This window comes from Epinephelus lanceolatus, chromosome 21 (genome assembly GCF_041903045.1).
Source record: "Epinephelus lanceolatus isolate andai-2023 chromosome 21, ASM4190304v1, whole genome shotgun sequence".
NCBI classification, from domain to species: domain Eukaryota; kingdom Metazoa; phylum Chordata; class Actinopteri; order Perciformes; family Serranidae; genus Epinephelus; species Epinephelus lanceolatus.
The window spans coordinates 16,119,180-16,135,148 of record NC_135754.1 but is presented as its reverse complement, the minus strand read 5'-3'; the positions used below and the strand labels follow the sequence as shown (position 1 = coordinate 16,135,148).

General features: G+C 42.6%; 1 protein-coding gene across 2 annotated transcripts in view; it reads left to right on the top strand.

Moving 5' to 3' along the window:
* Positions 1-15,969, top strand: part of mpp2b (MAGUK p55 scaffold protein 2b) — a 67,283-nt gene that overhangs the window by 5,441 nt on the left and 45,873 nt on the right. The window contains exon 2 of one of the 2 annotated variants that reach the window (XM_033611986.2): positions 12,352-12,431. In XM_033611986.2, the coding sequence (XP_033467877.1) occupies positions 12,401-12,431 (31 nt within the window). In that variant the 5' untranslated portion in view covers positions 12,352-12,400. Of the gene's footprint in view, positions 1-12,351; positions 12,432-15,468; positions 15,755-15,969 lie in introns of those variants that run through there. The other variant, XM_033611985.2, reaches the window with a different exon arrangement.

The following is a 15,969-nucleotide window of genomic DNA, read 5'->3' as shown; positions in this document are numbered from 1 at the left end:
CCTGGCGATTTTCCTCTAGACTGGCCCAATTGCTACCTGCTAGCCCCCCTGGATTCACAGCGCAGATACACTAAATAAAACCAAATAAGAGATAAGCTTTAGCCACTTGAGAGGTACAGGATTGGCACTGGCAGTACTGGCTTTTTTCAGAATTTCCAGATAACCAGTCTGAGCTGGACTCTTCATCGGTGTCCTGGAGCATGCTCCAGACTCGGATCGACTCCATCTTTCTCCCCATGGGGGATGCATCATAGTTTGCTTACATATCTTGTGGCTAACAAGATGGTGTCATGGTTGCTCCTTTTGAATATGGGCAGCACCACTCTGCAGCCACCTCTGAATGGCCCATAGCAGTGATTCAGAGGTTATATTCCCCTTGTGGCGCAGGGTGAACAGGAACAGGACCGCAACTCACATTCTCACCGTCACACCAGTCCTTATTCACCATAAAGCACATGCCTATAATTTCCCACTTGACCTTTCCTGCTTAACCTCTGACATTACATGATGGACCAAGACCTGGCATTTGCCAGAATTGCCCAATGGCCAGTCTGAGCTGGACTCAGTGAATTCATTGATGTCATCGCTGACATCGACATTGGTGTCTTGGAGCATGCTCCACACTCTGATTGACTCGCCGCCTCTCCTTCTCTCACCAGTCATCTGGTGTGTTAGATCAGCATATAGAAAGAAAGTCACCTTGTTAATTAGTGCTCTCCAGGATTAAGCCAAGTTGTGGAGAACAAAATATTACGGTTCCTGATATCCCTTTCGAAACTGATGCAGCACAGAGGTAATCCAGTTTATTATCTAACGCCTGCAAAATAAGTGGCAGGCTGCAAGTCTGACTGGTGCCCATCTTCTCCATCTTTGCCTTGATGTGTGCTGATGTTTGCATTGAAAAAGCACAACCTGGCTAGCCAGCCGAAGTCGGCAGGTGTAGAGTATAGAGACTGGTGAGTTGAGTTGACTCGCAGCCTCATGCCACCATCGTCCAATGCCAACCACAAAAAGAACCACCAAGACTTTCAAAATAGACTTAAGAGCCCAAATTTAGTGGAGCTGACAGAGATGCCACGGAAAAGGTCTGTGCGAGCAGCAGGTCAGATGTTTCACTCAGTTAGTTAAATATCTTAATTCCTACTTGATAGATTAGCACAACATTTCAGTGCTATTACCTCCTAAGATAAATGCACCCCATTTAATTGTCTCCAACACACCTGATTATGCATAGTCAGGCATCACGTAATGGGTTTATGACATTACGATTTTGCTTTGAGCACCATAAGCCACCACAATCCATTCTATTCAAGAGCAGGTAGACGTTTCTATTGATAAACAGCCCTGCAGGTAAGAGAAAAATTTATATTTTTGATTTGGGGTGAACTGTCCCATTAATTTACAGATGGTGTTTTGATGACAACAGTGTGCTCTTAAGAAGAGTGGTCTTCATGAATGTCTTGAGCACGCCTGGTTGCATGACTTGGCATAATGTTATTACTTTTATGATGACAGACAGTCAGACATCTGATCTCATACGTATCAGGCTATAAAATCATCTGATCTAATTCATATTTATTTTTAGGCTCTTTGTTGTAAATCAGGGTGGGGTAAAAATATAGCAGTACTCAAGCCCATCAGCAGCACAGAGCTGGAGCCTGTTCATGGCTCACAAATTTTGTGGCTGTAAAACTGTTTATTTAACAGCTCTTGGTTTAAAATCTCTTTTATGTTTGCAATAGATTTTGGCTCTGAGAACATGAGGGGAGGTTTCTGCTTGTTTCTAAATTAAAATATAAAATTCAGCCACTCTCCCCACTCATTTCTGGACTCTCCCTTAATAAATGCCAATGTCAGGCAAATACATGGGCAAACCAATGTGTCAGTGTTGGCCCTGAAAGCGGGGATTCACTCTGTAATGTTCAGCCCTTAACCAGAGTTTCTCCCGAGAGACTTGAGTGACATTGAAACAGTGACATTCATTTTGCTTATTTCATCATGGCCGCTTCTTCAGAAAGAAAAAGACAAAAGAAAGTGGGGACCTTTTAATGAAATCCAGGCAGGCAGGCAGGGTGGTGATGGTGAATGCTCCCCCTGGGTGGCTCTCAGCACTTTGCCTGAATCCTTTCGCCTCTCAGTGGTGTGTACATGACATTTGATTCTAATTACACTAATTACAATCTGTATCAGCTGAGGGAAAAGGAAGCCTCACAGCTCTAAGTTGATCAGATTTTATGAGATTTCTGGCATCGAGTGATGTCTTTTGACGTTGGGAACTCTTTTGTCATCATGCTGTTTAAAAAAAAGGGAATCGGCTGTGACGCAGCACACAGAACACAAAAGGTGTTAAGCTTGATTTGAGAATCTCTGAGAAGCTCATGTGGCTGTGGTGGCCAGTGAGTCCCAAATCTGTTAGCTGATGGTTAGTCATTTGCAAGCAGATTTTTTAAATGCATGATAAAGTTTTATTGTAACTGTAAGCTCGAATACATGAAGCGTTCTCTTCCATGCTGTTTTCCTGCTGCCAAGAAACAGCACATTGTGTGTATTAATATGCATGTGGGGAGTATGAAACACCTTTTTTATTTTTGAAATCATCCAAGCGTGCAGCGCATTGCTTTAAACTGCACTTGAATGTATGCTCTCCTTCAAAAGACCTCCGCATTTTGTTTTGATTTGTACAGGCATTTATAGTAACTTGGGTGTTGATACGAGCCCCAGAAGGCAAGACTGAACGAATTGCTTTAATGTTATCTTTGGGGAAAGAGTTTAGTCTAGAATTTAGTTTGACAACAGAGAAGCAAAAACACAGTGGTGCTTCCTTCAAGATACTTGAGGGCATATACTCAGAAGAAGCTCCTGTGGTAATTTTCATGAAACCTTTCAAGTATCATTCCCCAATATTTTTGTAAGAGCAGTATAAACTCTGACAGGATTGTTTTTCTGAAGAAACTACATCTTTACAGTGAGTTTTGCTAAATGTTATTTTCAGTTTCCAGTAGCAATATCTCCTTTATGCATTGTATCTCGGCAAGAGGCAGCCCTCCTAGAACATAAGGCAAAAATGATCCAAAGATCAAATGCTAACGGTTGGGGGGTACCAGCATTCCACCTTCATGTGTTAATCAGTGTGTGATCATCATTACAGAGAAATACAAAACTGTACTAATGAACCTTCATTAATATAGGCCTATATTTTACCTACAAGTGCACGTCACACACTGAGCGAGCCAGCGGCGGCAAAGCAGTAATGATTGTGCTAAGTGGCTAATGGGCATGTAGCTTCTTACATGTTTCAGATGATATGTCATGTTTGTAGTTGACGAATGATCGGCAAATGTTTGCAGAGTTTACATATCACCTTGGGTTCATCCTTCACCTTTGCAGGTACCAGCCCTGTAAATTAGGGGTAGTGCACATGGCGCCTCTTAAACCGCCTAGAAAACACGAGGTGGTGCACTGGGTGCTACTCTTGTGTCTTTTCTGTGCCAGCTTTCAAGAGCGCGGCAGCAGGCTGTGTCTGAGCTTGCTGAGCAACGTAACAAGCACCGTATCATAGCCCATTTACCTGAAATCCTGAGTGCAGAGCTGATCTTCTTCCAGGCTGTGTTTATAAGTGTGTTGGCCTATCATCTGTGTGACGGATGTAAAACTCTGGGTAGCCCTGCACTAACCTGATCAACTTTTACGTATTTATCTTACTGAATATTTACAGAAGAAGGGAAAGATAATGACAAGCCATGGCAAGTCATCCAGAGCTCAGAACAAGAATAACCAACCAACCAACCAAAAAATGAAGCAGACAAAATTTTACAAATTTGCATATTCTTTTATTATTTATTGTCTATTTTTTGGTAGGTATTGTTTGTTTCTGTTGAGTTCTCATTAGCTCTTGTTCTTTTTTCTAATTAACACAATAAATATAAAACATAATAACAACAACAACAATAATGATAATTAAAGCTGCAAGCAGCGTTTGGCGGGACCTCGCACTCGCGCCCGTTTCGGGCCCCAGCTTATGTCGTCACTGTGAATTATTTAGAAATATCAAACATGTTGCCACAAACATCAGAAAATCCTTACAGAGCTGAACGTTTTGATGTTTGAATGCTTTCTGTAGCTGTAGGTATGGATAAGTGATGTCACGATATGCAAATTAGATGAGTGAATTTATTCCCATCAGATTCCTCGTCCTTTATTTTGAGGAAGAGATAACAAAAGCAACACAAAACAAAATAAATTTACTATGTAAATATGTTCAAAATGTTGTTTTACTGAGATGTATGAAATCCAATATGGCTGCTGCCTAGTGACGTCACAATATGCAAATTAGATAAGTTAATTTACTCCCATGACAAACTTTGGGTCATGATGAATAGTTTTCTCATTTACAGTATGCCTTTATCTCTCACCATTTTCAAGCCACAGCCTTTTGAAATGTTGAAATGAAAATGGAATTATTTTCCTCAATAAACTCTGGCACCTAAAGGGTTAAAATGGAGATTGTGCCCCTGTCATGTCTGCATGTAAGATTTAGACACACACACACATCATGTTTCTGTGAGTTTGTGTGTGACAGCGGTTGCCATGGTGATGAAGTAAGTGCACCTGGCAGAAGAGCAGAGAGAGAGAGTGACAGAACACAGAGAGACCTGTTTTAGTGGAGATTTAACTCCTCGAAGAAGTTCTTCCCATTCCCAAACCGCTGGTCCAATCATCAAAATAATGTGATCATGAGAGAGATAAAGTTATGCAGAAGATCTGTTTAGCAGCAGTTGAACTGGTATGTGTGCGTCTTTAAAGCCGACACAATAAACGGTGTGGGAGGAGATGTGCTTTTTTTTAAGAGCACGTTTGAGGGGAAATCTTACTTTGAAAGGACAAATAGCTCACTTCCTGTTGGATTTAGGTCATGGGTGTTAGTGTGTTATTTGTAGGTCGAACACTCCAGTTTTGGTTTGATCTTGATACGACATTCCTACGGGCTGCAGTGGCCAGTTTAGTGCACCTATGTGGTGCTAGAGAGCCCATTTTGGCACTGTAGGGGTTAATAATGTGTGTGTTCTGTTTCAAATGAAGTTTCTGCTGCTGTAATCTGTCCTTTAAAGATTGTGAGACACACAGACCAGAGAACCCTGTGGCTGTGTCTGTGTGTGCAGCCGTTGTCATGGCGATTAATGACTTGCCCGCACCTGTGGCAGACACAGACACGTCAGGAAAGCAGATCACCAAAGGCTGTTTATAAAGGGATTTAACTCCTCGAACAAATGCTTCGCATACCCAAACCGTTGGTCTCCTCAGAGTTTACATGGGAGTGAATGAGAAAAAAATCAGCGCTCCCTTCGCTTTGGAGCCACTCAGCAAAAATGTGTACGTGTGAGAGATTCCATGTCAACATATCTGTGAGCAGGACAAATTTTCCTACGTTTTGTGGTATAAATTGTGTCTGTACAGTGAAAATTGTGGCCATGGCAGCGAGTTAAAGACAAAAGTTTTAGACGATTTTTAGAGCCCTCTCCACTCTAGCTCACAGCATTCCGTGCAATACACACCCATTGTAAACTGAGAATTTCTCCACTTTTGCTCATGGTACTTTGAGAGGCACAGATGAAAAATGGTAAAAGATATGAAAAAGATGAAAACATGAGTGAATAGATGAGACCTGTGGCAACATTTGAGAGTTGGAATGGAGTCTGTAGCACAAAGTATGGAGACGCTGTAAATGCTAGAAAAAGCCCTAAGATTGGTGTCTTTCTCCCCCCTGCTGCCATTCATTTCCTATGGGACAGCTTTCCAAGATCGCCAGGACGTTTTTCTGACATCTCACCTTATGGAGCCCATAAAATCCAAACTAAGCGAGTAATGAAAAAGTTACGAATAACTTTTGATTAGAACAAGTTGATCTGTCATCTGTGCAAGTTTGAAGCCGATTGGATAAGCGGTGTATGAGAAGAAGATTTTTTTAGGAAAGGCAGTTTTAAGGCAAAATCTTACTTTGAAAGGGCAAATAGCTCACTTCCTGTTGGATTTAGGTCAGGGGTGTCAGTGCGTGATTTTTAGGTCTTCATGAGACGAACACGGTAGTTTTGGTTTCATGTTTCTACGACGTTCCTACAGGCCGTGGCGGCCATTTTTATGTGCCTAGGTGGCGCTAGAGAGCCCATTTTGGCACTTTAGGGGTTAATGTCATGATTTTCTAAAATTTTTCACCGGTTCTGATGTGCGTGCCAATTTTGGTGAGTTTTTGAGCATGTTTAGGGGGTCAAATTCCAGTTCAAAGAGGCGGCGGGAGAAAGAATAATAATAATAATAATAATAATAATAATAAACGCAGCAAAAACAATAGTGACCTCGCCTTTGGCGAGGACTGGTCTGTGAGTATAAATGCAACAAAAAGTATAGGGGGGGTCCTCGCCTTTGGCGAGGACTGGTCTGTGAGTAGTCCACTACTGTTGGAGTTGGTCCACAATAAACGCACGCAGCAAAAACAAGAGGGTCCTCGCCTTTGGCGAGGACTGCTCCTTGAGCAGTCCTCTGCCTCTAGGCTCGGGCCCTAATAAGAGGAGGGGGTTGTCAGGGAAGTTTGCCTAGTGCCCTGAATGTGTTAGGTCTGGACACATAAAACCAAAGTGTTCTGTTTTATTACGCACCATTAGGGGCGTTTATGGAAATATATTATTTTGTAGTTTGGATGAACTGCCCCTTTAAGTTTAAATTTAACTTGGGACTTTACTCTGAATAATCCAATTAATTTAATTTTTTTTAAATTAGAAGCAGAAAAAAAGAAGTTACATTTAAATGAACATTAATTTTACTCACGTGCTGTGCTCAGGCCACTGGAGCTTAATACAACAGGTTTGAAAGCCTTAGTTTTGGCTGCAGAGCTCTGTCAGAATTGATTTCCTGCCTGCTGTGTGAATGCTAAACTCTTTTTTATTCAACAGTGACCCTGATATAAAATCATTTCTACAGAAAAAGAGCAACTCTGTACTGAAGTGTAGCTCAAACCTTTTAATAGACCCAATTTTAGCTCCAACTTATTATTATTTTACGCATTTTCCCTTGTTGCCATGGCAAAGCGCCGGGGAAAAAGGCGAAGAGCTGCTCACGGTTGTCTTGGATACGACAGTTTTCCCTTGTAAAGTAATGAGAGGAGCTGAACCTGTGGGAGCACAGGGTTATTTTTAGGCCTGACGCCAGCCTGCATGTGTGGATTAAGACTTGTTTGGTCGCTGGTGCGTGTACATGCATGTGTATGTGTGTGTGTGTGTGTGAGCATGTTTACAGGCTTTAATGCAGCCTCACTGTGGGAACAGCTCAAGGCCTTTTACACTTGGCATACAAACACCTGGGCTACTACTTGTGTCAATGTTCCAGATCAAAATATGCTGGAGGATGCAATTTGAAGAAATTGCAGTTCTCGGATGCAGGCTTGAAAGAAATGGACGTTTCCCTCAGCCACTAGTGGGGACCCTCGCTTATGGAGAAATATGTGTGATCAAATAATTTACAAGAGTACATTGGTTTCATGTGAGAGTGGAGGCTTGCAGACCTTGCAGACAAAATCCTTCAAAAGAAAAGGAATAGCAGGAGTACAGTAGAAAAGACTATTAATCTTATTTTTAAAAGTATCACATATTTCCTTGAACTTCAGGGATATTTTTAAGACACCAAAGCCTTGACCTTTACCCTCATTATCGCTCATTATGTAAGACTTGGCCAATGCAGGGATTTAAATGTAGTCTTTTGCTACACTGGAAAGGGTTATTTGCTAAGGAGCCTCAAAAATGTCTAGAAATATAAGTCTAAGATCTGTGTGCATGCACAAAAATACACACACACACGCACTCACCAACACCCAGCTGTCCTCTTGTCTAATAGATTGACAGTGTAGAGATGATAGCAGGTCTGCAAAAATGATGTCATGGCAGCTGTGCTTTTGAGCTGCTCTCTTCCTGCAATACAATGTGGAATATGGAGATATGTGTGAGTGCGTGTCGCTGTGTGTGTGAGTTGACTAATAGAGAGAGTGGGAAAATCACTCAGAGAGCAGAGACAGTTTAGATACACACAGCATTACTGTAGAGATAGACTGACTCACAATTTGCACAACTGCAGGGTATTTTCCACCTGCAGCTAGTGTGAAAATACCCACTTTGACCTCACTGAAGGATCACTTATATACACACTGTTCAACTTCTACATTAGTCTTAATGGTGTCATTAAGGACACCTATTTAATCCTTGATTGCAGGGATTGATTACTGGTTGCCACTTTGGTAGACATCCAGGCTTTTCTTCAAGAAAATGCCACCAATTACCAAGAAAATGTCACCACTGGTGATGACTGCACCATCATTAGATCTCGGCCAATTATTCTCCTTCAGTAATATAAAATAAGGACGAGGGATGGCAGAGTCAGAGAGCAGAGAACATCCTGCCCACCCCCCAACCCTCCTTCCTCCCAACCCCCCTCCCCAGTGTGTCAGCCCAGCTCGAGCGCGGCCAAGCTCCGCTGCAATCGGCTTTGACTTCTTAGCGGCCGTGTGGTCTCTGCATACTTTTAACAAGCTCTGTCATTTCACAGTGCAAACAGGGGATGCCATGGATAAGCCTGTGGGACTGGTATGTGGTATTAAGGACCTGATCCGCATTGATCAGAGTTTTGCAAAAGAGCTTGGTCCCTCAGCATCTAGGAATGCGCTTCAGTGTCACAACCACAACCACATATACTGATCAATTTGCCCATTCCTGACCTCCCTCCAGTTGGATCAAGTCAGAAAAAAGATAAACCATTTAACTTAAAGATGAAGGTAAAAAAAATTAAACTATTACCTACCTCGAAAATATAATGAAGTCGCCTACACTCAACTAAAATTGATACACACACAGAAAGGCATTGGAAAAATGTGACAGCTTTTCACTGTGAGTCAGTTACACTGAGTTCAGGTCGTGCTATTCTAAATATGATATGACATGTCCGTGGGTTAGGAGGAATAGATTTATTACATAAGGCAAAGAGAGGGAGTTAAATATAGACCAAAAACCATGGGCAGCATCAAAACATATGGCAGAATAAACCAGATTATTGCAAGGATTAATGGATGATGAACAGTGGATTCATAGAAGGATACATTTAAGCTCTTTCTACACCTATATAGATATTTTTTAAAACAATAGTTAACGCCCTCCATTTCAAACAACGTGCATTTCACAAATATCTCTGTCCACACTAGAATCCAAAAATTACTCCAAGTGCTTGCCGGCATTTCCTGTCTTCAACAGTCTCCCCTCGTCACAAAGGTTGTAAAGTGTACAGGCTATTGCACACCTAATGGAGATCTCATCACTGCAGATTCCCCTTTGATATAAGGGTGAAAAGCTCAATGAAAGATACGTGTGATGCTTTGGACATGCAGAAGTTTTCCTTCCACTCCTCAACAACAATCCCACTCTTGAAATTCTCCCATCATTAGCCGGTTCCACTGAGCCTGATCCTAAACCATTATTCCTGGTGGGCTTTACCCACGGACGCTGAGGTGGAGCACACACCGGGGGCATTTTTTAAACATTTATTTGCACGTACGTTTTTTTCCCAACTGTTGGTTTTGTCATGAAGACTTTCAGATGAAATGCAAATATTATGTGCGTTTTCGCGCAGCAAATAAAGGCATCATCCAACCAAGTTGTGCAGACCATACGTCATGTCCCAACGTCACGACAATGGTGGACCTGTTGCATCTGTTGTAAATTGCATTGCTGCGTGTATGACTAGTTTAGATGCTGACGAGTATTTTGCTTTTTCATGCCGTTAATTCGTCACGCCCTGGTGTGTTAGGCCATAGACTATTTAAGAATTGGTCGTAGTTACGATGACGTCACCTATTGGTTTGTGGCCTCCTGTTTCAAAGCCTTGAGTTCGGCAATCAAGCTGTTGCCATCGTGGTTCTGATGAGGCAGAAGTCAATATATTTGGACGAGAGGGTGGAGCTGTGGAGGAGTGAGGGGTGGATCCGACTCATGGATTATGGGGATGCCTCGCCATACCTGTTACCCAAGGCGGCCCTGCCCTTAATTATGTGTAACTTTAAGCCTTAATAAAATGTAAACGGGTGACTAATATCAAATATTCCTCCGACATGCAGTTGTCATAAACTTTGAAATTAGCAAAAGTGACCAAAACCGTTATTTGTACCAGATGTTAACATGTTTATTTCTGCTGTAAAGTCTGGTCTGTGAACATGGGTATCTATAGGGATTGACACACTTCTGGAGCCAGCCTCAAGTGGCCATTCAAGTAACTGCAGTTTTCATCACATCCGTGTTGGCTTCATTTTTCAGCCCTGGAGATTGCTGCTTCGTAAAGGACTTTATTCAGATGGATTTATGGAAAGCAATAATACAGGTGTCCCAGATAACTTCCACAGTTTCAGCATCAATGCATCCCCAGGCTCCGCTCACGTTGTCGGATCAATATCGAGGATTATAATTGAAACATGCCCTTCTCCAGTGGCTTCACATTTAGTAGTTTATAAGATGAATCTTTAACTGGTGCCTAGGGATGTGTTGGTAAACACATAAACTGCAGCACTGCACCTCTGAACAAATAGGGTTTGGGAATATTTTGATCTCCGCACAAAGAATCAAATTAATAGAATTACATACCACTGAGCTTGAAGATGTCTTTAATATTACAGCTTGCATATTCGTGTTCATTGACAATGAGAAACTAAAAAAGAAGTAGGTTCTTAAAGTCTTAAATTACTGGGTTATTCTTTAATCATTCAGACTTGGCTGGGTGGTTAATAACACATTTTTCTGTGGTGTGACAAACTCATAACATATATTTATTTTTGCTTTAACCAGACTTTTAATGAAAAAGGTCACCCAGAAAGCCAGTTTAGACATGCCAGCTGATCTGTAGTAAAAGAGAAATGTGATTCAGTCTGAAAGAAGAAATATATTTAGCAGGTCTCTTAAATAAATAATGCTGGAAGCCACTCAGGAAATATAGCAGGCTTTTGTACCATTACTGATAGCGCCCCCACATGGCCTGTAAGGTAATTCCCCGGGTGCTGGAACACTGTGTGAAGATGCTTCATCACTGTAAATCTGATCAGTGGTGATGAGGCTGAAATTGGATTTTTATTGTTGACACACATTACACAGTGGCCACGTGGTGACGTTACTGGGTATTGGCCACCACAGCACTGGTTCCACCATGAATAGCTATTGTCATGGCAACCAGGAATTAGCATCCTTGGATACCACTGTCTCTCCCTCATCAGCTGCACTCTTTCCCTCCTCACCATTGTTCTTGTTTGATCTCACTCTCCTCTCTTCCTCTCTCACTCTCTCCGCTTTCCCTCTGTCTGTCCCCCCCCCTCCTCCCTCTTCCTCTTCCTCTCTGACCCCCCCCCCCCCCCCATCCCCACCTCGTGTTTCCACACAGCCAGAGCCTCTCTGCCTGACTGTTCTCTCCTCAACCCTCTTCTATTTTCTCCTGTCTGTCTGTTTGTCTCCTCGCCCTCATGACTATTGATTGCCTATTCTGTTTATGTTCTACACACCCCCTCCTCAACTCTAATTGCTATTCACTCTGTGTACTTCACAAATTCCGCCTCACCTGATAAGCCAGTTTTGAATCTCTGGACAGCGAGTGCTTACTCTCCCAGTCTCTCTCTGTGATGCTTGTTGCTTTTTCATGCTGCCTGATGTTAAATGGATCAATTAGAATCAACAGAGATCCTCACTAAGCTAATGTTAGCTGGCCTGCCCACCCACTCACCCGCTTAGTCAATCCCTCCCAACTGTTGCTAATAGTATTCCCCACGGATGTGACGGCTAAAACTGTTTGGGTGTTGCCAAAGCAACTGGTCGTTCTATTTTTAGCTATTAACAAAGTTAGGCACCAGTTGTCATGTGTGTGGGAGCTTGTTTAGGCAAATTAAGAATGAGTCGTGCACACACGTAAGTCCACTGACTGTGAATGTGATTATGACAGAATAGGATTTGTTTTCTTTGTTGTGGCTGGATTTAGACTTCCACGGATCCCTGTGCTGGACTCAGAGGGCCTCAATGCAACAACGCAGTTTATCGCAATGAGACATGCTATAAAAACAAGCTATGAAATATGCAAAACTCTGACTTTGGCTCTGTGGGAAATAGTCCCGTTAGACATCTGCTCTTTATAGCACTATAGCGCTTTAACCCTCTTGCCATTTTTTTGAACCTTAACTCAGCCTCAGTGGTCTGACAGCCAAGGGATTCTGCATTCATATTCACAATCAATACTTCATTAGTGTTTTCAATGCATCTCCCTTGTCTCTCTCTGCACTCTCTTTCATTTCAGTTGACCTAACAAGTTTTGCCGAGGATACTGGGAGGAACCAATTCTTAAAATGCCCGTGGCAACATCCAGCTCTGACTCTGGTAAGTGGCTTTGTCTCGCTATGACGGGGGCGTGTGTGTGTGTGTGTGTGTGTGTGTGCGCGCGTGCGTGCGTGTGTGTGCGTGTCAGTGAGAGAGATATCGGGAGGCAGACAGGAGGGAGGAGATACTGAACGGTTTGTGGTTATTCCAGCACTCAGGACATGTATCTCATCTCCAGAGTTCTAATGCGACTTAATGAGCTGGCTAATGGAGCGCTAAAACTCCACTCTTAGATCTGTCATGCCTCGGAGGATTTGCCATTGTATCCTTCGCAGCCTTCCACTTGTGCATGTATGCACGTTAAATCTGCACCAGTGGCCAGTAGGACGAATGTACACGAGCGTACGCAGGAACGTGCACGCACCCTCACACAAATGTGTCTTGTTATGGATTGATGACTGATCAGTGATGACTGAGATAGTATGGCGGGAAACCCCGAGGGTTAAGTGATTTGCAGTCACCTTCTTCCATCGGTCAGAGGCACTTTGGCAATTGAGATTTTAACTTTTTTGAGTTATATGAATGAATTTTTAATTATTTGTTTAAGGCTGTTGGATTAAAATGTGATAGTTTGGCAGTTTGATACCACTTAAAGGCTGCTGTGAAAGATTAAACTTAAAGATGCTGTAAAGACATTCACAAACAGTGCGTAACACAAGTCTGTGCTTAAACCATGGGTACAAGTCAGGGATTCATCAATATTTAATTTCCTAAATTTGTCTGTACTCTGGTAACAAATTTAGAGCTGCCTTAGTCCATGCCCACGCACAAATGATAAAGGACCATCAACAATATTCAAACCGTTAATTTACTAATTCATTGGCCAAATGTTTTTAATAACAATAAAACTGAAGCCCCATCATCCTCATTAATTATTGTCATAATTTAAAGAAATTCAACCACAAAATAATGTAGAGCCTGACAAAGGCAAAACCATTATTAGCAAGAAGAAAACAAATGTAGTTCTAAACTCTATTATCAGTGAAACAGTTGGGTGGAATTTATTTCTCGCTCATTTCTGATGTACTAAAATAGCATGGATAGAGTGCTGTAACTTGTATTCTGAGCATCGCAGCAGTTCCCTGAGACTTTACTAAGTGGCAACCTCTGGGGCTAAAAAATGAAGCCAACACAGAGGTGCCAAACACTGCAGTTCCTCGAATGGCCACTTGAGGCTGGCTCCAGAAGAAAGCCAATATAGGCAATAGGCAATTTTCTATATAACTCACCTGTTTACATTTTATTAAGACTTAAAGTTACACATAAGTAAGAGCAGGGCCCCTTTGGGTGACAGGCTGTCTGCGAGGCATCCCCACAATCCATGAGTTACATCCACCCCTTGCTCCTCCACAGCTCCAACCTCTCATCCAAATGTGGTTACTTCAGGCTCAAAAGAACCAATATGGCAACAGCAGGAATGCCGAACTCAAGGCTTTAAAATGCAAGTCTAAAAACCAATAGCTGACATCACAGTAGCCACATCCATTATTTTTACCAAAATAATCAAACATTTGCGTTTGGAGTGACGGCGTCTGTAATGACGGCCATAAATCACAGTGTGAAACAACCGGTAAGATAAGTAGCAGCAGAGACCTGGGCCACTTACTTCATGATACACCTCTGGGCAAAGGTATTTTCTTATACAGAGAAATAGAGGTGTGACAGTATGCTGATGGAAATAGCAGGCACACACACGTACGTCACCTTAGATTCTGAGTCATGAAATCGATGGCAAGTTTGTGTGCACACTTATTTTGTGCGCAAAGTAAGAACCTTTCTATACACATATTAGTGAACGAAGCTCCTTCAGTCAGGCACTGGAGAGCAGACTTCTGGAGTCAGAGCAAGACATGGCAACTGCTCCAAACAGTGCAGCATGTCTTACACTGGATCCCAGGGCATCTAATCTGGGTGATAAGAAAATAAACATGTGACTATTCTTACTGAAAATAAAAATGTATTCAACTTGTGTGCAAAAGTAGGAGAATTACTGAAATTAGAAGTCAAATTTGGCATCACATTGATGGTCTCTTTTGTTGGCAATGTATCAAAGTGAATTTTTTAGACGTATACCTTGGCACTGATATCAAAGTTGAAAATGTAGCACTGTGACTGCAGTAGCTTTGTATTTCATATTAGTCTCTAAACTGGCATGTAGCCACACTTCCATGCATTTCCTCTTCACTCAGTGCTGAGGGCACTTGATCCAGACACATAAAAGATTGAATAGCCATGGCCAGATGTCTTGGAAATTAGGAGTCTCAGTGTATTGGTTAACAGAGGACCAAATCTAGAACTCAAAGCTTTATAGTATTTTATCGTGTGGTAATAAATTGCAGGAGTCAGCTGTCGGATCGAGGGAGAAAAGCAGTTCCACAGAGAGTTGAAATGTGTGCGGAGTTTCTTTTTTTGTAATGGGCTGTCAGTCAGTCCTGATTTGTACAACAGCCGACGGCTTAGTCTGGATGACTGGCATTTTTAGTAACACACAGTAAATTGTTCTCCAAACCAATTCATGTCTTTTTTTTTAAATTAAAAAGCAGCATTCTTGGGAAGGCTATTTTTGCACAGGCTTGGAGAAGGGTTAGAGTAGGGTCAGTTTTGATTTTAAACAGTGGGATATTTTTCAACTCCTGTCAGCGAAGGGACTTTATTTATGAGCAGAAAGCACAAATATAAATTTCTCAATAAGCACTGACTGCATCTGCAAGGCTGTCTGTGTTTGTACCTGTGACTGTGATGTCAGTAACGGAGGGTCATCACTCATATATACTGTATGTCAGCTCCCCACGCACCACCTCCTTGACCAATCCTCCTCCCAACAAGCCAGCCTTCTGCTCCTCTTTCCCCCACTTAACCCCCACGGGGAAGCCTGGAGGGAAAAAAATGGTCCTGCCTCCTTTTCTCCCTCCTCCTAGAGAGAGCATCATACTTCCCTCCCTCTTTCTTCCCCCACTCCCCCACCTTCCTTTCTTTGCTCATGCACACAACCCTCTCTCGTCTCCATTCATTCATGCGGAGGAGAAGACGCTCAGCCAGGCATAGCTTATACACATTCACGTCAAGAGCAGGTGGAGAGGGAGGAAAGAGCGAGGAGCTGTTTTGGCAGAAAGAGGAGAGAATCAGGGAGAGATAGGGAGGGAGGAAGAGAGGGAGGTCTCTCAGTCTGCCTCAGATACAGTATTGGGTGTGTTACTGTGAGTGTGTGCACTGTAGAGAGGTGTTGTTCACCATGGCTGGCAGCCTGTTTGGAAGGCTCTCCCTGGAGGAGGGGGACTCAGTCAACTCCCTGGAGGGCCTGGAAATCAAGCTGGGGGGAGAAGGTAAGAGCACAGGTCTCTACCTGCTGGGCGCGTGAGGGGATGGCAGGACGGTTTATAGAACTGATGAGTTCTCCGGCTATGTGTTTTATCACAGGTGAGGGGAAATGTAGTGGGCAGAAACTGGGGAAGCTGGGAATCACTATTAAAATGCAACTAACCAGGCGCAGCAACACGCTTATGTACACATTAGCGTTTATGGGCTAGTTGGTGTTTGA